Raw genomic sequence first — 27,376 nt, forward strand, 5'->3', positions numbered from 1 at the left:
TCTATTCAGATCTAGGAAATGTTGCTAAATCCTGTGTGAGTTCTGGGTTGTCTGTGAATTTCTCTCATTCCTTTGTGGGTATTATTCTACTGATTTTTTGGCTACTGAGAAGCCAATTGTTAGTCACTCTGTTTGTTAAAATAGTCTCTGTAGTGTTTTTCAGTTCCACAGATGTGTCTAGTTGTGGATTTATTTTTACTTATCCAGCCTAGGATTTACTGTACTTTTCAAATCTGAGAGCTCAAGTCTTTCACCAGTTTTGGAAAATCTCTAGCCATTATTTCCTCAAATATTACTTCTTTTTTTATATTCTCCTTTTTCATCTTCTAAAATATCCATTAGACATATATTGGACATCTAAATACTGTCCTCCATATGTCTGAAACTCTCTTTCATATTTTTGGTCATTGTGATTTTCTAGGTAATTTCCTTAGTTCTATTTTTTAATCTAGTAATTATTTATTCAGCTGTGTCCAGCTTGCTAATAAACCTGTCTCATGAGGTTTCTTTTTTTCATTTTAATGTCTATATAATATTTATTTCTAGGACTCCTTGGTTTGTTTTTAAATCTTCCTAGTCTTTTTTGATAGTAACTTGTTCTTTTGTCAAGTTTTTTAATTTTATATTTTGTGTGCTTAATTATAAAAAAGCCTCTATTTATAGTTTCTATTATTTCAATTTCTTGTGGGTCTATTTCCACTATTTGTTGCCTCTTCTGCTTTTTACTTATGTTGTTTATTTACATGTGTGTCTCAGAATTTTGACTTCTGAGCTTATGTTTGGCTGGGCTTTTTCTTTTGAAATTCTGTGTAGTGTATGCTGAGAGTATATGCATCCAGAAAGTTTTTGCCTTTGTTTTTGTAAAGTGCCACAAGAGCGTTACCAATGCAGTATTACTTTTTATATTATTACTTAAATGAATATAAACTATTTTATAAATGATTTATATAAATAAAAGAATCACTAATGTATATTAATCACTTAACACTTGGTGTTTCCTAGGTTTTGAATTCTGAATACTCAAGAGTACCTCTTTATTGATCCCACGAGAAGGCCAGACTTCGCTGGATTCATTTCCTCTTATAATCCTATTTTGGTAGGTAGGTTTATTTTTGTGGTTCACCCTTTCACTGAAGGCCTAGCGCTTGCAGGTGTTCACTTCATGGAAGGTCTCAGTTCCAAGTCCTGGTTCCTGCAAGCCCAAGGCTTTGTCTCCAGTTCTTATATTGTCATTAAAACACAAGTAACCTGTAATTCTCTGGTTTTATGCCTTTTATTCAATTTTTGACTGATTTACCTTTTTCCTCCCAAGCTCTGCTATGCATGCTGTATCATATTTCACCCAGTATGACTGGTTTTTCAGATTATCTAGTCTGCCATATTACATAAGTTCTATGTATGTATGTATGGGTGTATATATACAGAGAGTACATCTTTAAAACTTGAAGAATTTTTTCCTACCTTGAAGGTAAATTGTCACAGATATTAAACAACTGTGCAGGAATTGTCAGTAGTTTATTATGTTGACAGATTGATAGTGGGTGAAACACCTGAGAATATTAGGGGTTATTTTTATTATGCCACCTCAGGCTTTCATATAAGATTCATAGAAATGCATTTATTTAGTAAGCATATAGTTAATGTAGTATAAAACTTCATCTACTGGCCAAAAAATGTACTTTTTTTCCAGGATAAATTTCAGAAAAAGATCCTTTATCTAGTGCAGCAAAAATGGAAGAAAACAACAAACTTTAAAAAACTTTAAATTGCTGTTTGTGAGCCTGAATTTTCTTGATTAGCAGCAGGGTTATAGTATAATCAAAGGTTATGACTCACCAAAGCAGTATAAAGGAAAGTTCAGTTTTCTTAAATTCTGATTGTCATGGTGAGGCCCTTGTATAGTAATTTTGACAAGAAAATAATCACAAATGCTGACTAAAATCAGACTGGAAATTATCTCAATAAGATGCCATGAGATGCTAAAAAAAAAAAAAACATGCCATGAAATGTAAGCAGTGCCTAGGAAAGCACCCTTTGGGAATTACACAACTTTATTTTTATGATGCAAAATACAGAATGTATATTGTGTAAGCTAGATCCTTAGAAAAGATTACTAGTATGGATGTGGAATCTAATTTTGTCTCTTTCTTGAATTTCTTTTTATGAAAATATTGAGAAAGTTGCTTGGTTTTTGTTAACTTCAAATCTTTCTTCAAATCTCACTTTCTCAGTGAGGCTTCTCCCACCCACCCCGTGTAACCCTGCAGCTTGCTCTTCTCCTCTTACTCCTTCTTACAGCTCAGACACTCAGTCCCCTTATGCTGCGCTACCTTTTTGTCCTACAGCATTTTTCCCTTCTAATATGCTATATTTTTATGAAATTATGTTTGTTGTTTTTTGTCTGTATCTCCCCAACTAGAAAGTTAAAATCTACCAAGGGCAGGAATCTTTGTGTTTGTTCACTAATATATTGCCAGCAACTAAAATAGTATCTCACTTAGTAGGGGCTCAAAAATTGCTTGGGATGTAAATGAACAATTTTTTATTTCCCTGCCTATAAATCAGAGTGATAATTCATGGCCCCTCATTTCCTTACAGAGATACATGGGTACAAATGTGATCCATGTATGCCAAGTACATTGATTTAACTGAAAGAAAGTCGTCATTCATAGAACACCAATATCCATTTTTTTGGAAGCATAAAGTGGCCTAGCCTTTAAATGTCTTAATGTTTCCATCTTAAATCTGTTATTAAGTATATGGCAATTTTCCTTAAACAATCTCTCTTCTATAGCAACAGAAAAAATATAATATTCCATACTTGGGTAAAGGTCATACCTCATTTTTTTCCTTGAGTTTTGTGATCATAACAATCACAGGACTGTCTTCCTGCCAAACCATCTGCCAGAAATCATTCACGGTGTTGATCATGGGGCCCTGCGTGGCGATGAACGCTTTCTCTTTGCCACTGTAGCCCTAGTTTGAGAAAGGAGACAAAAATGTTGGCTTTGAAGTTCATGCCTTACACTGAAAGTTTAGGTGAAAGATCTTCAAAACAAAATAGCTCTGATAATCCAAAAGCAACACAGACTTCTGCAGCTTTATTGATTCTAGCACCACAATTCTTGGGGTTGTTCTCCCAGCAAGTCAGGCACAGCATACGGTACTGAGGTTTATAAAGCTCAGTCCTCCCCAGAGCACCTCAGAGGGAGCACTATAGCCACAGGCACACAGGAAAGGAAGACTTACTATAAATGACCCACTACCAATGTTGATTATGACCAAGCATGCAAAAAAAAAAAAAAAAAGCAACAAACTTGCTAGTAACCAACTTAAATAAAAATTAATCTGAGGAAAAAGAATAAAATAAAACTAACAATTCCAAATAGTAAATTGACATGCTCATCAGAAAGAAATTTAGATTTATTTACTTACCCTAATATAATTAGCATTAATGTAGGTGCTCAAAGAATTAGTTACATTTTTTGGTCTTAAACATACTCTGCTGAGGGGATCTAATGAAGAAAACAAGAAAGACTGTGTTAACCAGATTTACTCTTTTAAGTTTCTTAGAACACCAATAACCAGTGCATAGCACACTTATATACTGACCATCTGGCATGTGTCAATGTTTTTTGTTGGTATGGCTGTGTGTCTGTCTCTTTTTTTTTTTTAACATCTTTATTGGAGTATAATTGCTTTACAGTGGTGTGTTAGTTTCTGCTGTATATTTATTTGCAAACGAAGCAACTGACAAAGGATTAATCTCCAAAATATGTGTGTCTGTCTCTTGATCCGTGTTTACTGAGGGACATTTGAGACCATCTTGACCCCTTGTCCTGACACAGATCTCGTCCATAAGCCCAAGATAATGAGTTTCTACTTTACGCCATTTTTGGTGGGTTTCTGATTCTTGACCCCATTTCTCATTTATGCTCCTTTTCTTATTCTTTGCATTTGGAATTTGCACCATATGCCCCTACTCAAGTCTCTCTTCTGTCCTGCGCAACAGCAAACACTTGGTCCAGTCCAAATCTCCTCTCACTACTTGGAAGAAGCTGTCTTTAGTTACCATGTGTTTGTTCACTGACATCACAAATATCTGATATCGGATAGATTATTATAGTATTAAATTCTAAAATCACTTTCCATCAAGAAGAGTTGAAAGGCTCTTTGTGAACCACGGTAGTGATTTTTACCAACATTTACGTAAATAATCCCTTTACGATTTCTTTAACCCGGTAATACTCTGAGCCTCTTGAAGGCCAGGGTGGGGATTTTTCATGATCTGTATAAGACCTGGTGTCTAGCACAGTGCTTATATATATGTAATAGACATTCAGTAAATGTCTATTGCATTGATTTAAATGGCCCCTTCCATTTTTTAAGAAGTCAGTTCTATGCATTCCTCTCTAGCAATTGTTCTGTTGCTCCTCTTCTCCCGACAGGTAAAGTCTGAGTGTGTGTTTTGCCCACCTCCTCATCTACACTTCATTCCTTCTTGCGTACACTCCAATCTATCCTAACCCTAGTCTTATGCAGACACTGCTCTTGCCGCTGCTGACACTTTTGCTACTAAACCCAATGAGCCCATGGTGGTATTTACTTTTTCATGTCCTCTGTGTAGAATTAAAAAACTGTAGATCATATATCTTTTTATGGAGTTTTCTCTTCCCTTGGATGCTGCCTCACAGCATTCTGGGTTTCCTGCTACCTATTCGATGGTCTCTTTTCAATCTTCTGCTTATTTCTTCTGCCTCCTTTAGTTTATTTTTATACATATTTATTTATTTATTGGCTGCACTGCACGGTATGTGGGATCTTAGTTCCCCAACCAGGGATCGAACCCGTGTCCCCTACAGTGGAAGCGTGGAGTCCTAACCACTGGACCACCAGGGAAGTCCCTCGTCTGCCTCCTTTAATGTTGCTGATTCTAGGATTCAACTTGACCCTCTTCTATGCTCACTTGACACTGCCTTGTTGGGTGATTGACTCATCCCCATGACTTTGTACCCATATCCTGGAGACTCCCAAATATATATCTTACACCAGACTACTCTCCTCACTTATAGACCACATTTTTAAATTTTTCATTTCCTTCTGGATATACTACAGCTTTGTGAAACTCCACATGATCATGTGCTCCTGATAGCCCTGCGTTATTCTATGCTGGGTGTGCTACCACAGCTCCTGAGTCCATGTTTGAAAACTAGTTGGACTTGACCCTCCATATTCATGTTCTGTCCGTTCTGTTTCCTGAAACTCACTAGGATTTATCTTGCCTCCCTCTTCCCAAGGCTCTCTTCTTAGGCTAAGACCTGAGCATCCCACCTGGTCTAACTGTCTTCAATCTTGTTCTTTATGCATCCATCCTTCTCATAGCTGGCAAGGCGGTCTCTGTAAAATAAAATCTGATCACATCATTCCCTTGCCTAAATGCCATCCATGGTTCCTAATTGTCCACAGCAGTATTTCCCAAACTGTTATCTGTAAATCATTTCTTTTATAACATATAGAATTAGGTCATATAACCTGTAAATTAGATCATCCTTAAAAAGGGGGTTCAGTAATCAAATAAATATGGAAAACACTGAATTCAACAAACTTGAACAACAATCTTTTCACTGCAGAATTTCTCAGGGCCTATATTATGCTAATATACTCTGAATTTCCAAGAAGGTATTATTTATAAACTTATTTGTCCACTGCATTCATTTTATTACGAATACTTATTGACAATTCGACAGTCCAGAGCAGCATTGCCCAATAGAACTTTCTGTGATAATGGAAATGTTCCTTATCTGTGTTGCCCAAAATTGGGACCACTAGCCACGTTGGCTATTGAGCACTTGAAATGTGGCTAGTACAAACTGAGGAAGTAAAGTTTTAATTTTATTTAATTTTAATTCATTTAAATTTACTTAGCCATATGTGGCTACTGGCTGCTCTACTGGACAGTGCAGATCTAGGGGATGAAATCTCCTTAGTGGGTCCAACAAGTCTTTATCTTTTCCCACAGCCTTATCAATAATCACTTTTCTACGTGTACATGCTCTAGTCATATGGGCCCAGGGAAATCTCTCAAATACTCCACGTTCTTGCAGATTCTATGCTTTTGCATGTATTGTTTCCCTGCCGTCTCTGCATGGTAAAGTCTTCCTCATTTTTCAGGGCTCAGTTCTAGAAATACCTCCTTTCTGAAGCCCTCCCTTGTCTTCCTGGTGGAATTAGGCATTCCCTTCTTTGCTCAGGCTGCCTGAGTTTTATTTTAGTATTTAACATCTTGTATTGTAAGTGCTTAAATGTTTGCTTGCCCTCAATGGTTTGTGATGAGCCCCTTGAGAGCAAGGGCTGTCTTTAATTTATTTTTTTATTTTTATTTTTTTTATAGCTACTTTATTTATTTATTAGGGCTGTCTTTAATTAACGTTTGTATCCTTTGTGATTTCTATTTGGTATGTGGCTCAGAGAGTGTTTAATATCAGAATTAATTTCAATCAGAAAGAGTTAAAACAATGCTTTTTTCAATTTTTTTCTTTTCATAGCAAAGGGGACAGGAAAACTTCCATTACTTTTCAGTATCCACTGATTATTAAAAGTTTCCACAAACGCCCTTAACCACTCAGACTTGAAAAGAGGCCCACTTCCTTCAGTTTTTATAATGCCTACGATATATATATGATTTACTGGGAACTCAACCCAAAAATTGCTTAGAAACAGGTGTCCTGTCAAGCTTAATTAAGTTTATGTTGAAAATTGGTAATTTATAGTATTTTAAAGTATTTAGAGATTTCCAAATATTAAAACAAAAACAAGAATACAACATATGATGGAGTAGGGGAAAATTAATTTGGTTCCAACCAAAGCCTTTTTAGTGTTGTTTAGTCTAATAAAAATGTCAAGGATTAAAATAACAAAAGTTTGTCATCATCATCATTTGTTATTATTTTTGCCTTTATTGTTATAATTTTATTCATCTGATGCATTTTAAGTCTACATATTAGTCAAATTCACTATGATAACTTTTTTCAGAATTGGTATTTCTGAATTATATGTTAAATGCTTAGCATACCATTTATGATTCATCTGGGCAGTATCAATAATAATTACAAATATCACATTGAGCACTGATCACTTTTCCTCCCTGTCTTCTGCTCTTCCCTTTTTATTCAGTATTTCCTTCTTTCCTTCCTTTGCTTTCTTCCTCTTTCATTCCTTTTCCCCCTCCCTTCCTCCTTAGAGCCCTTTCCTCCCTTCCTCCCTCCCTTCTTTCCCTTCCTCTCCTCTACCTTCTTCCCTCCTTCTTATTTCTTTTTTCCTCTCAACAAATTATTGAACACATAAAGTTTTGGTGTGTAGAACACATGAAATTTCCCCACTTTGATCTCTTTAAAATACCCTCTGGCAATCTTAAGTCTTCTTTTTAACAGACAAAATGGTACCAGGATCCTTATATTTTGATTGGAATCATATCAGATTTTGTCAAAGGTTATACTGGGTTGAAGATTTCCTCTCCAGGAAGACATGTGTTTAAGGTTTGAAGTCAGAGGAGAAGCTATCAGATGAGGGAAAAGTGTATCCCTCCCAGTGATGGGCAAAGGCAGGAATGAGAGGAACAGGATAGTTTTCAGAGATGAATTTAAGATAAGTGGGAAATGGAAGGAAAGCAGGGACTGGCCATACCTTCAAGGTGATTGGGAATCATCTTCAAATTTGTTGGAAGAGAGAGAAGACTCTAGGCCTGCATTGTCCATTACGGTAGCCACTAGCCACATGTAGGTAAATTTAAGTTTATTAAAATACAATAAAATTTAAAAGTCAGTTCCTTGGGTGCACTAGCTATACTTCAGGTGCTCATTGCCACATGCAGCTAATGGCTATCACATTGGAGATACAGAATATTTCCATCATTGTAGAGAGTTTTAGTGGACAGTGCTGAATTTGGCAATGCAGTGATAGATTATGTGAAATTCACTTTTTAACGTGCATGTGAACATTATAAGAGAAAACAGGGCTCTTCAATACTGTTTTTGAAACTGTAAACGTTTCTCTCCAAGGTTAGTGTTCTTATTTTCTGGAATTGTTTCTGGGGTTAATGATGGATTCAGTTAGGTAGAGAAGGAAAGGAGAAACTAACATTAGCTGCGGGTTTACTATTAGTTGGAACTTTCCTAGCCATTTTTCATATATTTATTTGATTCTTTCAATAGCCTTACAGGGTAGTATTACTATTACTATTTTTAGGGACAAAGAAAGGATGGCACAGAAAGATTAAGTAGCTTGCCATAAATTGTAAATGTTTTCGCCAGGATAGGAAATCAAGTCTAAACTCCAATATTTTGCTGAGTCACACAACTCGTTGCTTTAATGAGTGGTTCACTTATTTGCATATTTACTCTGTTCTCGGCACTTTATATAGTGAAACGGAAAACATAATGTGAGTAGGAAACATTACTAGACTTTAAATTTTTAAATATAAAATGATGGTCAGAGTAAATAGGGTTTTTAAATTTGATTTATATTGTTTTATAGTTGTATAAATAAATTGGCTGCATGGAAAAAAATATACATAAAATTTCTTGTTATACTTCTTTGTTGTACAAATAATTTCACATTGATATATGATCAGTTTTTTCCCATTGCTCTTGTGTTTAGGACATAGATAAATTTTTATCACAAATATTTGTTTATATTGTAAAGTAATTTGATATAAACTTGACCTAAGCACTTTAATCTACCACTTAGGAATGTTCTGAGCCAGGTTGACACTGCCCTTAGAAAAAAAGCTACAATTTAATTGGTTCTTGGCCATCCATATTTCTGCTGCAAAACATCCTCCAAATTATACAACCTCACTAATATGTACAAGCTGGAAGCTTTTAAACTTGAGAGTTTATTGTAGGTTAAAACAATTATAATATTTAAAATATTAATCATTTTAAGATTATTATTTTATGTGATGTTTCAAATTTACCCCATATTACAGTCTAAAATAAACCATAAAGAGCAGCTTTTCATATTCATTCCAGTCTTTTCTGATGATTTTCCAGCCAATGATGTGGCTTGTCCAAGCTATATTTACTAGATTGTATTCTGTGCAACAGGGGGTGGGTGGGGTATTCAGGCTACAGACATTTTCAACAGAAAATCTGTCATTTGCAACATCAGTTGTCAGCACAGGTGCCCTGGTTCAAGCGACCCACCCAGTTCTGGGAATGGAAAAGCTGACACAGGACTGTGAAGCAGTTGTCTGATAGCATCTGGCAGGAAACATAGAAGGCTGAACTTTAAAATAGTCCTAATAATTTCCAAATCCTTCTGAGATTAGGTGGTTAAGTATAATACTTGCAATACATGTATATGCCCTAATTACTTATGTTTGGTAAATTTCAGATGAAAAGTCCTGAGAGAGAGAGTTGGGGGGGGGGGGCGGAGAGAGAGACAGAGAGACAGAGAGACAGAGAGACCAGTTGTAACACACAGCACTTTCATCCCCTTCAGCCAATTATAGTTATAAAATATCTTTCAACAGTGACTATATCTTAGGTAAATAGGTTTAACTATACAGACCAATTAAAAATATGTTACAGTGGAGTAACTATTACAATGTGTTTCCAACTCCAACAGAAGGGGAAGACCAAGAATACTATTAACAGTAATTCTTGCTCTATTACTATAAATATGAAGAATTTGGTGTTTTATGAGTGAATTAATGAACTGAATTATGAAGACTCTACTATTTCAATGTCAATACTCTAAAACAAATATTCGTGGCTCCATCTTTCCAGAGCTATTGCCTTGAGACGTTTATGGATTTTTGCCAAAATCCCAACTATATCTGTTTGTTTAGTGATTGACAATATTGTTTCTTCTCCAAAGTATTTTTGCCTTTCTATGCAGAATTAATTACTCAGTTCTCCTACACCGGTTAGGCAAGATCTCTATTCAGGCTCTTACATTGAACATAATTACTCGTTTACATGTCTCCCTTCTGGTCTGTGACCTCCTTGATCTTATATGCTGCTCCTTATTCCTTACTGGTTCCAGGCATCTAGCTCACTGCTTGACAGTGATAAATTTCATGGAGTTAAATTTAGTTTTAACATAGTCTAAACAGTGTTTCTCAAAGTGTGGTCCTGCTATCACCTGTATCAGAATCACCTGGGTGTTTGCTAGAAGTACAGATTCCTGGGCCCAACAGAACCCACTTAAACAGAATCCCCAGGGTAGGGCACAGGACTGGATTTTTAACAAGGACTCTAGGTGATTGTTATGCACAATGAAATCTTTTGGTAACAGCTTTTTTGAGATATAATTCATATACCATACAATTCACTCGTTTAAAATGTGCCATCACATAATTTATTTTTATTTGTTTAATCCACAGAGTTGTGCAACTATCAGTGGTGGAAAGCATGGGGGCAGACGTGTTTGGATTTGAATCTTGCTTCTTTAATATCTATAAGCCTCACTTTCCTCCTCTGTAAGAAAGGAACAATAATATCTTTCTGAGTTATGATGAGAATAGCTAACATTGAGCACTTTATCATGTGCAAAGCACTGGGCTCTGCAACAACCCTGTGAGGTGGCAACTACTACTCCCATTTCACAGATGAAGTTAAGGAATTTACCCACGGCCATACAGTAAGTGGTGCAGCTGGATATGAACCCCAGCAGACTGGCTCTGGAGGCAGCCCTATAGCTACTAGACTCCTCTGTAAGGATACAAGATAGTATATAGAATGTTTCTAGCAAGGATGACATTTTAATTATCTCCCAAATAAACTCATACCCTTTAGTAGTCATTTCTCATGCCTCTCACCACTAGGCAACAACTGTAGTTTCTATCTCTACAGATTTGCCTAACTGGACACTTCATATAAATGGCATTATGCAGTATGAGTTCGTTTGTGATGGCTTCTTTCACTTAGCATAATGTGTTCAAGGTTCATCCATGTCGTAGCATGCATCAGTACATTACTTTTTTAAATAATTAATTAATTAATTAATTTTATTTATTTTTTGGCCGCGTTGGGTCTTCATTGCTGCACGCGGGCTTTCTCTAGTTATGGCAACCGGGTCTACTCTTCGTTGTGGTGCACGGGCTTCTCTTTGCGGTGGCTTCTCTTGTTGTGGAGCACGGGCTCTAGGCACTTGGGCTTCAGTAGTTGTGGCACGAGGGCTCAGTATTTGTGGCTCTAGAGTGCAGGCTCAGTAGTTGTGGCACACGGGCTTAGTTGCTCCGCGGTGTGTGAGATCTTCCCGGACCAGGGCTCGAACCCGTGTCCTCTGCATTGGCAGGAGGATTTTTTTTTTTTTTTTTTTAGCATCTTTATTGGAGTATAATTGCTTTACAATGGTGTGTTAGTTTCTGCTGTATAACAAAGTGAATCGGCTATACATATACATATATCCCCATATCCCCTCCTTCTTGCGTCTCCCTCCCACGCCCCCTATCCCACCCCTCTAGGTGGTCACAAAGCACCGAGCTGATCTCCCTGTGCTATGTGGCTACTTCTCACTAGCTATCTATTTTACATTTGGTAGTGTATATATGTCCATGCCACTCTCTCACTTCGTCCCAGCTTACCCTTCCCCCTCCCCATGTCCTCAAGTCCATTCTCTACATCTGCGTCTTTATTCCTGTGGCAGGTGGATTCTTAACCACTGTGCCACCAGGGAAGTCCGGTACCTCATTATTTTTTATTGCTGAATAATAGTATGTTGTGTGAATATACTACATTTTATTTATCCATTCATCAGTTGATGGATATTGTGGTTATTTCTACTCTTTGGGCTATTACAGATAATACTGTTACAAATATTTGTGTACAGCTTTTGTGTGGATACATGTTTTTATTTCTCTTGTGCATATACGTAGGAGTAGAAAGTCTGAGTCATATAGTAACTTTAGATTTTACCTTTTGAGGAACTACCAGACTGTTTCCTCAGTAGCTGTACCATATTACATCCCTACCATCAAAGTATGAAGGTTCCAATTTCTCTACATCCTTGCCAACACTTTCTATTGTCTTTTTTATTATAATCACGTGGTTATGAAGTGTTATCTCACTGTGGTTTTGATTTCCCTGATGCCTAATTGTGTTGAGTATCTTTTCATATGCTCATTGGCCATTTATATATCTTTTATGGAGAAATGTCTATTCAAGTCCCTTGCTTACTTTAAAATTGGGCTATTTGTCTTTTTATAATTGAGTTATATATTGGGCTTCCCTGGTGGCGCAGTGGTTGAGAATCTGCCTGCCAATGCAGGGTACACGGGTTCGAGCCCTGGTCTGGGAGGATCCCACATGCCGTGGAGCAGCTGGGCCCGTGAGCCACAATTACTGAGCCTGCGCGTCTGGAGCCTGTGCTCCGCAACAAGAGAGGCCGCGATAGTGAGAGGCCCGCGCACCGCGATGAAGAGTGGTCCCTGCTTGCCGCAACTAGAAGAAAGCCCTTGCACAGAAACGAAGACCCAACACAGCCATAAAAAAAAAAAAAAAAGAGTTCTTTATATATTATAGATACAAGTCTTTTATTAGATGTATAATTTATAAATATTTTCTCCCATTTTGTGTCATTGTCATCTTTTTAGTTTCTTGATGGTGTCCTTCAAGCACAAAACTTTGAAATTTTCTTCAAGTTCAATTTACCTATTTTTTTCTTTTGTTGCTTATACTTTTGGTTTCATATCTAAGAAATCATTGACTAATTCAAGGTCATGAGATTTACATCTGTTTTATGTGAAAAGTTTTATAGTTTTAGTTCTTACAGTTAGGCCTCTGATCCATTTTGAATTAATTTTTGTATGCTGTGTGGGGCAGGGTCCAACTTCAGTTTTTTTGCATGTGGCTACCCAGTTGTTTCAGCATCACTTACTGAAAAGACTAGCCTTTCCCCACTGAATTGTTTGACACCCTTAGTGAAAGTCAATTGACCATAATGTGTGCCACAGTAAAGTTTTAGAACCATGTGTCTACTGAAATTATGAGCAGACCATTATAATAAGAGTAATACAAGATAAAGTTATTAATCTTAGACCACTTTAATGATTATTAGTCTTTTTTTTTTTGGCCGCGCCACTTGCGGGATCTTAGTTCTCTGACCAGGGATTGAACGCGGGCCCTGGCAGTGAAAGCGCAGAGTCCTAACCACTGGACCGCCAGGGAATTCCACTTAAACGATTATTAGTCTTGAGATGTGTTTGCAATTCCAAATTTGGTGTGTATATGGAAGTTGTGAGGATGGGAAATGGTGAGGTAGGGGTGGATGCGGAAGGCTTGCGCTTTACAACAAAAACTATTTAATTCAAGAAACTTACTTGGCAAAATGGTCTTATAGCGGTTTTTAGTTCCATGACATGGAATGTCAATTTCTTTGGGATCCACAAAGTTCATTGGTATTTCCTGCAAAAATAAATGATATCAAATACTGTATTTAATGCTGTCACAAAGAAAATCTTCACGGGGGGCCATCTGATCCAGAGCTCTACTGGACTTCAAAGTCATTTATGAAACAACAGACTACCACCTCTGGTTGACCAACACCCTTCCCTTCATAAACACATCAGCTGCACCCTGACAAGCTGACTCCAAGAAACGGCTTTGTGTGTTAGAAAGTATTATTTGATATGTAGTTCTTAAAGAGACATAGAAAACTTTGGTTAGGTTTTAAGAATCCTGTTCTGACATAATTGCTGGAAATACATAAACAGGCAGCTGAAAAACTGCTTTTTCTTAAACAATGTATTCAGATTTCTTCCTATCTTTGTGTAGATTCAGTACCAAAAATTTTATTATGATAGATTCTCTTTTAACATTAATTGTGACTCTTTTAGGATTATGAAAACCTTCCTCCCCAAATGGTAAATATAAAGGGCATTTTTGCTGATTTAAGTGATGACGATATGATGCATTTTTTTGGATTAAAAAATGGTTTATAATTGTACTGTTCCATTTGTGGTTGTAAATGCAACATTTGTAGTGAAGGGCATTTAGGCACTGTCCTCTCGCACTTAACAAGAATACAAATATTTTTATTAAGTCAGAATATATGTCAAATGATGGAGGAGGGAACAATTAAAGCAGAAGTCGCTCTGTGTGTTAGACAGAAAAGGTGGGTGTCTGATGCTGACTGGGACAAAGGAAACAAAAAGTCAACATTTTCAAAAGGGTCTAAACAAATATTTAAGGAGTTGATTATACAAAATAGTATGTTCTCTAACTTAAAATTCTACAAAGGATTGCTTAGATAAGGTCAATGTGCATTAAAATATCTTTTGTCCCTAGATCACATAAAATAATATTTTTGTTATCTACACTTTCTCCTACAGAAAATAGAACTTGACAGCTTAATATTCATTGAAATGAAAGAAATTATCTACAAATTTATTTAAATTGTCCTTGTTTTCAGTCAATCTGAAAATTCAAGAAAAGCCTGACTACACTGTGAATCTAAGACTCGGTCCATTGAGAGGAGTAGCTTACTTTTAAAATATTGTTTCCTAAGCTTGCATTATTTTAGGTATTTACGATATTTATTCCTACTCTCTGCTCCAACTAAATGTTGTAAGTTCTCAGTTCCAAGTTACCAAAATAAGCAAAATTGTTGAATGTTCAATAGAAACCACATGTTCATGCTTGGTAATCTCCAACAAGTTAGTCTGTTTTAGCAAAGCCGTGAATATCTTTATTCCTCTCCGATCTTTCCTGTTTTCTGACACACACTGACAATTTGTCATCTTCCAGCATTCTCTCTCTCCTCGGCATTCCTTGTTGGCCTCATCTCTCAGGGAAGTAGACTGTGTTAAGGGCTTATCTAATAGAACAAAGAGCTATCTGTGGTTGTAGAAAAGAATACTAGGTGTACCTTTGGCCACTTCTGTGATCACTGACTGGTTCTTTTATTCCTCCCAGGTCTCACTTTTCTCATACATAAGAGATGACATGCTATGAAGTCTAATTTTTAAAACGACATGCTTGTATTTTAATAATAGTTGATGAAGCTGATAGATCTAACCTATTGTTGTCTCTTTCGTCATTAGGGTGGTTGCAAACACCTGAACTGACCCTAAAGTCATCAACTTATTATACCCAACAGCTATGGCTTAAATGTACAACTGCTTTAAGATGCAAGGGGTTCTATAAAATGGATATTCCCCTTGGGCAACAATTAGACCTAAGAAGGTCTAATCTGTCTCCATGCTCTCTGGATTGAAACGTGTGTTCATGCATTATCACCAGCGACACTGATGGGTCAGTATCATTTTTAGCTGAATGAAACTCACCATCATTTTTAGCCCACATTGGGTCTTCCTCTTGTGTTCCTTATTTCATTAAATGACAATACATGCACCCTGTTGCTCAAGTCTAAAAATTGGGGTGTCATCCCTGACTTTTTTTGGCTGCCTTAGCTTATTAAGCCCACTTCTTGTAGGTGCCTGTAGACCCTCCCAAATTTTCACTGCTACTATTTTAGTTTTGACCACCATCACAGCTCCACAGGATTATCTCTAGAATCTCCAAAATACCTCTTTCTAATGCTGACTCTACTGCAGATAGTGATCTTTTAAAAACACAAGGTAAGTACAAACCCTTAAATATGTATTAAGACTTGGGTTTCTTTTATATCTGAAACTCAATTTCTGTCACTTCCCACCTTAATTTCAATGCTCCTGTCAAACTGCACAATTTAATTTCCCGAGCAGTGACAGCAAGGCTGTTCCTTCATCCTGGAATGCTCAGCTCCTTCTTGCCACTTTGCCTGGCCAGCCCTTATATACTCTGCCTCAATTCACATTCTAGTTTGAACACTTACCAATAGTTGATGAGATGCAGGGTGGATCTAAGATCCTTGCACTTAACCTTTTGAACTGTGACCATTTTACCGTAAGTTGTCTGAGTGGAAGACAGTGTCATTTTAGAATGTGCCTCTAGTGCCTAGTATATCAAAATACCTACTGAAGAGTGAATCATAAATAGCAGGCTCACCATGAATTCACTTTGGAGTAAATGTGAACTTGCCACGACGTCCCTGAGCTGTGACCTTGTGAGAATACGGCTGGCTGACTGCAGATACTCCATTGCTACCTTCTCCCGTGGGGTTGGTGTGGCCACAAAGGGTTCAACATTCCCCAAGCTACTCATGTCCAGGGTAAGAGATACGTTGGATCCTCGTCTACATTGGAGAAAAATGTTATTAGGTTTAAATACTGCATGAATTATTGTGAGCAGATCAGTTTGTCTTTCTGTATGTACATATAATTCAGTGAGAACTATTACAGAAATAAGGACCCAATGTCTTCTTTTATGGTACCATAACTGACTATAGCAACTACTCATAGTTTCTTAAGAAACTGACAGTTTTGTTGTTGGAAATAACTCTGAATTGAGAAGATGCACTATAGTTTATTAAGGGGTATAGTTGCTACAGAAGTAATAACATGGCTAATAAATTAAGTGAAAAGTTTAGGAAAAGTAAACACAGCATTTGAATTGAGGAATGAGATGTAACACAAACCTACCTTATTTATCTGTATATCTGAGAGTCCAGTATATAAATTCTATATCCACCCTAATTCTTCTGACATCCATATACCATACTCATGATTTTATTGAACACAGGAAGCTCATAGGAGAAAAATAATCTTTTTATTTTAGTTCAAACGATTGTCATTGAAATAGAACTTAAAAGTTTAAAATGTATATATTTTTTATAACTTCTGATTTATCCCTAAAAAGATAGCTTTTTCTTCCTCCATTTATGTATGTATGTAATGCATATGTAGGTATATGTGTGTAATTGCATATGCACATATGCATTTATTTAATTCTGTGATAAACTTACCAGGGGCCATAAAGACCACAGACCCTCGTACTAAATTACAATTGATTTTTCCTCTGTGATTTCCCTCCTCTTGTTGGGAGGCAAGGTGGTGTTCTTCCAACATATAAAGGCTCCTTGTGTCCTGAAAGAAGGTGTGAGTGCCTCTTACTAGTAATATTGGCTGTGTGGAACCAAGGATTAACTATAAAATAGCATGTGCTGAGGGTCAAAGTCAGAAATTGTACTTAAAGAAATGTTAAATTTAAAGGGGCCTGAAGTGAGCATCAGGTGATCAAATATGGTGCCAACTGGCTGGTGCCCCAAGGAAACGGAGAACTGGCAAATACAGGTCAAAACAAATGTGAGTAGAGAGAATACAAGAAGATGCTAGGCCCAGCATATTATTTCCTTTGAATGGTATTTTACATGTATGGAACACTACCTCAGGAAATACTGAAGTGGCTACAGCTTAATTTTAAGAAATGCAAAATTGTTAGAACATACAACAAAAGATCCAGTAAACAAAAACATATCAGTTCTTTCCTCCTATGAATCTGCTTCTGGTTGTAGCTTTGGTGTCATTCTACAGTTTGATATATAATGTTGTCATTTTTGTTAATTTCTAAATGGTTTGTAATTGTAGTTTTAATTCTTGCTTTAACTCAATGGTAACATAAGTGTTTGCCCATTTATTGTCCTTATTAATGTCTAGTAAGAGTACATGGAAATCAATGAATGGATTTCTAATTACTGGAATTTCTTGATTCTTTCTTTGAGACAAATACTATAAAAAATGTTCTAAATATTTCATACATACTTTTGCTGGCAGCTGTTTTGGTTATCTATCTATGTATCTATTGACATATATCTCTATATATCATATATAAGCATATATGTACATATAGAGCACCTTATATATTATATTATGATATATTATTAAAGATATTATTCCAATCTATTTTTTTTCTTACTTTTTTCCTACTGGATTTCTCATAGCCTGAGATATGTATGTGATTCTTCCACAGTAACTGTTTTTGTTATTTTTCCTTATATTTCTAACAGTTTTTACTTTATATATTCAGCCATTACGTTATTTGAAGAGATTCATAATTATATCTTCACTGTAAATTTTATCAATATCAAATACTTTCTCATTAATTTTATGTTTGGCCTCACATTTGACTTTTGCTTCCCAGTTTTATTGAGACCTAATTGACGTACGGCATTGTGCTAAGTTTAAGGTGTTTGACTTACATATATTATAAAATGATTATGCACTAAGTTCAGTTAACATTCATCACCTCATATAGATACCAAAAACAAAGTTTTTTCCTGTGATAAGAACTTTTAGGAACTACTCTCTTAACACTTTCAAATACTGTATACCACATAGCAGTGTTAACCATAGTCATCATGTTGTACATTACATCCCTAGTACATATTTATCTTATAACTGAAAGTTTGTACATTTTGACCACTTTCATCCAATTCATCCTCCCTCCACCCCTCACATCTGACTTAAAAAAAATTAATATTGACATACCTGCTTTTTTTTTTTCTTGACATGTTCCTGAAAATCTTTTTCTAGTTTCTATTATTATTTTTAACTCTTTTGAATCACTGTACTAGGGATTAGGGGATAGCATTTTGGACACCCCGTAAAATATCACCTACCTGATAAGAGGGATGGTTGCCCCCCACCATGTTTTCTTTTTGGTGGCTGCTGGTGATGACCGACAGGGCTCCTTTCTTTCTGAGGAGGGGGGAAACAGCTGAGGAGGAGCAAAGGGTGGTTCTACTTTCAGGCCAAGAATTTTAATCTATTTTTAATGGGAAAGTGCTTTTTAAAGTTTCTCAATCCAGTTCTTTTGGCCTTTAAATTGCAGAAATTCCTTCCTAATTCTGATAACAGTTTGCCTGTTGGTCTTAGATTTTAGTGTATTTGTGAGAATTTGACTTTTGCTGGTTACATAGATGGTTGAGTAAGGAGCTGGGAGAAGCAGCTTAAGGGACTGCTAATCAGATGCCATTTTAAACCACTATTCCATTCAGTCCTTTTTCAGCCCTAAAATACAAAAGTATGTACAAACCTGTGAACTGAGGGATACTCAGTGCTACAATGGTTTAGTAGAAAGTGAGGTCTCTTCCGTCCAGAGTGGTCAGAGCAGATGTATGAATGAGGATGAATTGAGTTGGGTCTTGAAGATAAAAGATACATTTTGAGTAGATGGTTATTTCAGAGAGAGAGTCTGGCAGAAAAAAAAAAAGTGTGGGAGCAGGAAATGGTAAGGCATCTTTGAGAAATCTCATATCAGCAGTTTGAGCTAGAGTTTAGTTGTGTAAAATGTATTTTGGAACCGGGGGGCAGGGTTATGTAGGAGAGTTGAAAGAGAAGCAAGAGTCATAGAGACAAGAGTATAAAAAGCCTGCCTGAATCCAGAAAAGAGAGAATTCAGAGCATCAAGTTATATCAACCTCTGTTTTGGCTTCTCACAGCATACTCTGCCGAAACCTGGAGGATTAAAAGCCTCTGGGATCCCTGTCTAAGGTCTTTTTGATCTTATGAGTAAATTTTCTAAGGATTCTGTGATAAACTGAGAGCCATGGAAGCATTTTCACGCAAGCTGACTTGGTCAGGAAGAACCACTTTTGTTTGTCAAGGGAAGGAAGAAAGGAAACGAATATTATTTATTCAACATCTACTATTTGCCAAGCACTGTTCTAAGCACTTTCACACATGGTATCTCAATCTTCAGAGCAGCTCTCTGAGGTATTATTTTCCCCCATTTCACAGGTGAAGATATAACTAATAGGAACATGATAGCAGAATAAAGATTCAATCCAAGTTAGAACATAGAACCCAAGCTCTTTCTGCTTTGCCACCCAAAAGCAAGGGTAAGGTGGGTAGATTATGTTAGACTGTGCAGTGCCCTATGTAGAGTTGGGGTCAGTTGTTGGGGGGAAACTTAGGATTACTGAATTATAATGTGGAGACAGTGCAGTATTCAAGGTACAAATTCAATCTTTACAGGCATACTTGTCTGGGCTCAAACCCTGCCTCCTTCATGTCGTTGTGGTGGACCTTTGGTCTGGCTATTTAGACTTGTTACATCTCAATTTCCTCCTCTTTTGTGAAATGAATAATTCAGTGTACCTACTTCAGAGGATTATTACAAGGATTAACCAGATAGTTTAAGTAAACTGCTTTTAAATAAGATGCTTGGCTACTAATAAATTTGGGTCATAATGAATAAAGTCCTATATAACTCTCACCTTCTACTTCTTTAAGAGATCTTCACAAAAACTCGAAAATTCTTTATACTGAGATTAACGTTTTGAAATCAATGGATAGATTCTATAGCTTGTCAGTAAAGGAAAACACATCCTTCTTGATAACCTCTTTCTCTTAAAATTTCTTTTTATTATGGCAAAGCCATCTTCCCTGAACCCTAAACAATTCCAGAACACTTCACCTCAACACCTCAGACAATGTCTTAAAGTTTAATTATGGAGTCAAACTGGTACAGGCTGTTGACCTTACAGAAAACACTTTCCACAAAACAGCCCTTATCATGAGGGCTCTTCTATCCTGGCCATGAAATATTACCATAGGATGTCATTAGCTTGGAAAAATCTCTGCTTTTGTTAATTCTTATTTTCAAGGAACAACCAATATCTAGGTTAACTGAAATATAGTGGAATTAGGAAACAGAATCAGTAGAATCCACTTAAAAAGGTGTACACTTCTTAGTCATGTCTTGGGTTGGAGAGAAGAGATTAAATACACATCCACATATATTTTAAAGCGTTAATTTTTCTGTTATAAAAGTAACACATGTTCATTGTAGAAAATTTTAAACTTAGGAGTTTCAGGGACTTCCCTGGTGGTGCAGTGGTTAAGAATCCGCCTGCCAATGCAGGGGACATGGATTCGAGCCCTGCTCAGGGACAATCCCACATGCCGCGGACCAACTAAGCCCGTGCGCTACAACTACTGAACCTGTGCTCTAGAGTCTGCGAGCCACAACTACTGAGCCCGCGTCCCACAACTACTGAAGCCCATGCCCAGAGCCTGTGCTCCACAACAAGAGAAGCCACTGCAATGAGAAGCCTGCGCACCGCAACGAAGAGTAGCCTCTGCTTGCTGCAACTAGAGAAAGCCCGCTCACAGCAATGAAGACCCAATGCAGCCAAAAGTAAATAAATAAATTAATTAATAAAACTTAGGAGTTTCAAAAAAGAAATTAAAACCACTCAGAGCCTCATAAACGTCACTAACATTTAAATTGATGTTTCAATTTCGCAATTTTATAGGCAGTACTGGCAGTGATTTATTGTTTTAATTTTTATTTCTTTGGTTACAGATGAGGATAAACACATTTTCAAATGACTATTGTTCATTTATTGGTCATTACCTTTGAGAATTGTCTGTTCATGCTCTTTCTTAATGTTTATATTGTGGCATTAATGTACTTATTATTGATTGCTATGATAAGTAAGATATTTTTCAGACCCTGTTGCATATATACATCTTATTGTTGCTTTAAAATACTACGGATTTTTTAAAAGTATATTTACATTTAGTCAAACACATTAAATTCTACAAATTAAATATTAAACTAAAAAGGAAAAGGTATCAATCTTTTCTTTTGTGGTTTCTTGCATTGCTTTAAAATCCATAGAAATTCTTCTCCTGGAAGTTTAGAGTTTTTTAAAAAAACTTAATCTTTTAATCAATTTATAATGTATTTGGGGGTATGGTAAAGGTAAGAATAAACTAGGTTTTTTTTTTTTCTTCCCCAAGTAGGTTATCCATGTTTCTAACACAATTTACTAAACAATCTAGAGAAGGGATGTGTTTTATAAATATGGGAATATTAGGTTTTTAACTAGCTATCCCTGACTAATGATCTGGAGGAGAAAATACCACTTTACTGAACTAAGAGAACGTACTTCTGCTCCATAGTATCCATAAACCAAATGGTAAGAAGTGAGGCTAGAATCAGAAAGACGTCTCAAAAAGAAGACAAAACAAATGTAAGAAGTTAAGAGAAAATTTAAATTAAGAGATGGGAACAAAAAATCTAAAGGATTTAGAGAAAAAAATCAACAAAAATAACAGAAGGAGATCTGGACCTTTAATAAAAACTGAACGCGGAAAACTAAGAACACAAAGTCTTATTAAAAACTTTGCTTCTTTTTTTGTTACGTAACTCTGGCAAACTATTTAGAGTTTTTTTATACCTTATGATTGCTGTTGGACAAAAGGGAACATAATGAAAAGCTTTATCACACTCCCACTGTAGCACCAATTTTTATTTATGCCAAAAAATAAATAAGAGGGAGGAAATTCAAAAGATACCAATGCAAACAATTGAAGGAAAAAGCAAATTCTTAAGGAAAGGTAAAAGGAATGCAATAAACAGCATGCTAATTACAATTAAGTAAAAAGGAAAACATGTATAAATATTATGGGCCAGGGCCACACATTCATTTCAGCAAGAGAATATAAACATCTGTTGAAATTGTTCAGTTTTTGCCTTGCTGCTCCTAATGACCAAGAGGTGAAAAGAAAATACAAGCTAAAAATACAAGAACAGTTGAGTGCTGGAATACCTCAGAAACTAGGCATTTATTTTCCTGGTAGTTGGGGCAATATGCTGGAGTTCAGAAGCTGGATTTAGGCAGAAAGGCTACAGTTCCCAGCATTGTGACCATGGCTCTAATCCTCAGATATGGCTGCTCTTTTTGCGGTACCTTGGCCACCAAGAACAGTGAGACTTCAAGCGTGGCCCCTCATTTTGTGCCCAACAAAGAATGGAAATGGGAGTACGAGAACAAAATGAAACAGTGATCCTTTTGCCTGGAGTCCAGGAAGATGTACTTCTGAAACTACTGAACTATGAAATTACATTTCAGTGGGAAATGGTGGCAGCTGCTTATCTTGAAGTACTTGAAATGGGAATGGAAAAATATGCATCTAAAGATTATAAGAAGAATTTAGTACAGAGTGAAGGTGAACAGTTCTCTGAGAGCTTTTCCAGTCTTAATTTTTTTTTGTTCTGTCAAAAATACGCATGATTTGTTCAGAGCTGTCTTTATCAGTATACACATCTAACCCTACATGGTGAGAAGAAAGAAGTTTAATATTGAAGTCCTCTCCAGATCTGAAATGTTGTGAGTCTGAGACCTTCAGGCCAACCTTTCCTCCCTGTGTGTTAAAATCATAATGATCACAAACCTGATAATCTTGGCTTGATTGTAAAGGTGTGCTTAAGACCCCTGCCCACCTACTTGATTTTTCTGATTTCGTTTTGCTCATTAAATTTGTCCATGTATTTAGTTTTCTAGGAGATTTCTAATAAAGACAAAAGAAAAAGAAAAGAAAAAAAAGTTCTAACTCATTTGAATAACAAAAGAAAAAACATCGAAATACAGAGATGGAATTCCTTTACTATGTATAGATTGCCCTCCACAGTTCTTTGAAACTCCAGATTCTATGATTTTTAAGTTCTAAGGGTAATGGAATTAATGAATGGTTTGCTGTTTCCTTCCATCTCTTTACCTTCAAATAAATTATGTATAGCGCTAACCCCTATCCTGGATCTCTTGACAGATGAGAGGGCAAATTAAAAAAAAAGAAAAAAAAAAAAAGAAGAGGATATGGAGTGCTAAGTTAAATTGTGACAAATTCAAAGCTCTTGGAAAGTTAAATGGTGACATAAATGCAGTATTACTAATTTCTAGAAGCTGAAATAAATGAATAGGTATTGTGACCACCTATAATAAAATTTCCCAAAGGAAATCCTGTAGGGAAGACATGTATTAAGTATAAAAGATACCAGGCCCAGGCCCAGGAAGATGAAAAACAAATTTCACTCTAAAGTAAAAAGAAAAATCTTACAATGTAGAGAAAACTTTTGGTGTGATAAATGATTGATTTCCCTACTTGAAAGCACCTGTTTCACTAGGTAGAACATTCCTGACCCTTTTGAGTGATTAAATAAATATTTTTTAATTCATACAATGATATCTGACCTTTTATATATGTACAGCATGAGGCAAAATTTACTATACCCTTCTTTCATTATTTTAAAAAATAAAAATCAAAACAATCATTAAAAAAAATAAATTGAACTTGTTACATTGTTCTTTGAGCATTGACCTTGGAATCTGAGTTTAAATCAATGCTCTGCACTTCACTAAGCTCTTTCAGCCTCAGACTCCTTAATCTGCAAATGGGGGTAATAATAAAACTCACAGGATTGGTTCACATTTTAAAAGATAAAGAAGCAAAAATATATGCACATTTCTAGCCTAATAACTGGCATATAACATAATATGTGAATGATTATAGTAATTAATAATGATCATGTGATAATTCTTATTTCACTCCATGCACACATGGCTGTGTGGCAGCTATATGGCATATGCTGATAAACATTTGAAGAAGGCAAGGTTAGGAAAGTTGGTTAGTGATGAAGAGTCAGCAGCAGTGTTACATATGCAAAGTCAGTGGTCACCTACATTGGGACCATTTTTCATTCCTCAAGCCCTTAAAATTCTTACCTTAATAACCTTTTTCAGATTCAAAAATAAGGCATAGTCGCCATGAAAATTAAAAATATAGATACCAGAAAGAAAAATATCCTATAATACCAACACGAAGAGTAATTGCTAATAACATTTTAAGTGTCTGTCCTTCAAGTTTTAAACATGTATATATGCATGACAAAAATCTAGATTTTTTTTAGTCTACATATTCTTTTATGGCTTGCTTTTTATTTAACTAAATATATCACAAACATATTTATTTGTGTCTTGTGTCTTCAAATTTATTTACACATGAATTGCCAACACTATATAGCACTCCATTGGATGGATGTATCAGTCTGTATGTACACCTAGGTCTGAAGTGGGTTTCTTCTAGACAGTATATATACGGGTCTTGTTTTTGTATCCATTCAGCCAGTCTACATCTTTTGGTTGGAGCATTTAATCCATTTACATTTAAGATAATTATCGATATGTATGTTCCTATTACCATTTTCTTAATTGTTTTGGGTTTGTTATTGTAGGTCTTTTCCTTCTCTTGTGTTTCCTGCCTAGAGAAGTTCCTTTAGCATTTGCTGTAAAGCTGGTTTGGTGGTGCTGAATTCCCTTAACTTTTGCTTGTCTGTAAAGGTTTTAATTTCTCCATCGAATCTGAATGAGATCCTTGCTGGGTAGAGTAATCTTGGTTGTAGGTTTTTCCCTTTCATTTCTTTGAATATGTCCTGCCACTCCCTTCTGGCTTGCAGAGTTTCCTTCTTTCTTTTTTTTTTTTTTAACATTTTTATTGGAGTATAATTGCTTTACAGTGGTGTGTTAGTTTCTGCTTTATAACAAAGTGAATCAGTTATACATATACATATATCCCCATATCTCTTCCCTCTTGGGTCTCCCTCCCTCCCACCCTCCCTATCCCACCCTTCTAGCTGGTCACAAAGCACCAAGCTGATCTCCCTGTGCTATGCACCTGCTTCCCACTAGCTATCTATTTTACATTTGGTAGTGTATATATGTCCATATATACACTACCACTCTCTCACTTTGTCCCAGCTTACCCTTCCCCCTCCCCATGTCCTCAAGTCCATTCTCTAGTAGGTCTGCATCTTTATTCCCATCTTGCCCCTAGGTTCTTCATGACCATTTTTTTTTTGATTCCATATATATGTGTTAGCATACGGTATTTGTTTTTCTCTTTCTGACTTACTTCACTCTGTATGACAGACTCTAGGTCCATCCACCTCACTACAAATAACTCAATTTCATTTATTTTTATGGCTGAGTAATATTCCATTGTATATATGTGCCACATCTTCTTTATCCATTCATCTGTCGATGGACACTTAGGTTGATTCCATGTCCTGGCTATTGTAAATAGAGCTGCAATGAATATTGTGGTACATGACTCTTTTTGAATTATGGTTTTATCAGGGTATGTGCCCAGTAGTGGGATTGCTGGGTCGTATGGTAGCTCTATTTTTAGTTTTTTAAGGAACCTCCATACTATTCTCCATACTGGCTGTATCAATTTACATTCCCAACAGTGTATGAGGGTTCCCTTTTCTCCACATCCTCTCCAGCATTTATTGTTTGTAGATTTTTGATGATGGCCATTCTGACCGGTGTGAGATGATATCTCATTGTAGTTTTGATTTGCTTTTCTCTAATGATTAATCATGTTGAGCATTCTTTCATGTGTTTGTTGGCAATCTGTATATCTTCTTTGGAGAAATGTGTATTTAGGTCTTCTGCCCATTTTTGGATTGGGTTGTTTGCTTTTTTGATATTGAGCTGCATGAGCTACTTGTAAATTTTGGAGATTAATCCTTTGTCAGTTACTTCATTTGCAAATATTCTCTCCCATACTGAGGGTTGTCTTTTCATCTTGTTTATGGTTTCCTTTGCTGTGCAAAAGCTTTTAAGTTTCATTAGGCCCCATTTGTTTACTTTTGTTTTTATTTCCATTTCTCTAGGAGATGGGTCAAAAAAGATCTTGCTGTGATTTATGTCATAGAGTGTTCTGCGTATGTTTTCCTCTAAGAGTTTGATAGTGTCTGGTCTTACATTTAGGTCTTTAATCCATTTTAAGTTTATTTTTGTGTATGGTGTTAGGGAGTATTCTAATTTCATTCTTTTACATGTAGCTGTCCAGTTTTCCCAGCACCACTTATTGAAGAGACTGCCTTTTCTCCATTGTATATTCTTGCCTCCTTTATCAAAGATAAGGTGACCATATGTGCGTGGGTTTATCTCTGGGCTTTCTATCCTGTTCCATTGATCTATATTTCGGTTTTTGTGCCAGTACCATACTGTCTTGATTACTGTACCTTGGTAGTATAGTCTGAAGTCAGGGATCCTGATTCCTCCAGCTCCGTTTTTCCTTCTCAAGATTGCTTTGGCTATTCGGGGTCTTTTGTGTTTCCATACAAATTGTGAATTTTTTTGCTCTAGTTCTGTGAAAAATGCCAGTGGTAGTTTGATAGGGATTGCCTTGAATCTGTAGATTGCTTTGGGTAGTAGAGTCATTTTCACAATGTTGATTCCTCCAATCCAAGAACATGGTATATCTCTCCATCTATTTGTAACATCTTCAATTTCTTTCATCAGTGTCTTATAGTTTTCTGCATACAGGTCTTTTGTCTCCTTAGGTAGGTTTATTCCTAGATATTTTATTCTTTTTGTTGCAATGGTAAATGGGAGTGTTTTCTTAATTTCACTTTCAGATTTTTTTATCATTAGTGTATAGGAATGCAAGAGATTTTTGTGCATTAATTTTGTATCCTGCTACTTTACCAAATACATTGATTAGCTCTAGTAGTTTTCTGGTAGCATCTTTAGGATTCTCTATGTATAGTATCATGTCATCTGCAAGCAGTGACAGTTTTACTTCTTCTTTTCCGATTTGGATTCCTTTTATTTCCTTTTCCTCTCTGATTGCTGAGGCTAAAACTTCCAAAACTATGTTGAGTAACAGTAGTGAGAGTGGGCAACCTTGTCTTGT

The 27,376-nt window shown here is 36.2% G+C and overlaps 1 protein-coding gene across 1 annotated transcript in view; it reads right to left on the reverse strand.

Moving 5' to 3' along the window:
* The window catches only part of PTPRR (protein tyrosine phosphatase receptor type R), a 380,848-nt gene that overhangs the window by 30,284 nt on the left and 323,188 nt on the right, over window positions 1-27,376 (reverse strand). The window contains exons 15-19 of the mRNA XM_036867331.1: window positions 18,918-19,025; window positions 15,993-16,179; window positions 13,325-13,409; window positions 3,436-3,515; window positions 2,839-2,976 (exon numbers count right to left, since the gene is read on the reverse strand). Of these exons, the coding sequence (XP_036723226.1) occupies window positions 2,839-2,976; window positions 3,436-3,515; window positions 13,325-13,409; window positions 15,993-16,179; window positions 18,918-19,025 (598 nt within the window). The remainder of the gene's footprint in view (window positions 1-2,838; window positions 2,977-3,435; window positions 3,516-13,324; window positions 13,410-15,992; window positions 16,180-18,917; window positions 19,026-27,376) is intronic.

Source organism: Balaenoptera musculus, chromosome 10 (genome assembly GCF_009873245.2).
Source record: "Balaenoptera musculus isolate JJ_BM4_2016_0621 chromosome 10, mBalMus1.pri.v3, whole genome shotgun sequence".
NCBI classification, from domain to species: domain Eukaryota; kingdom Metazoa; phylum Chordata; class Mammalia; order Artiodactyla; family Balaenopteridae; genus Balaenoptera; species Balaenoptera musculus.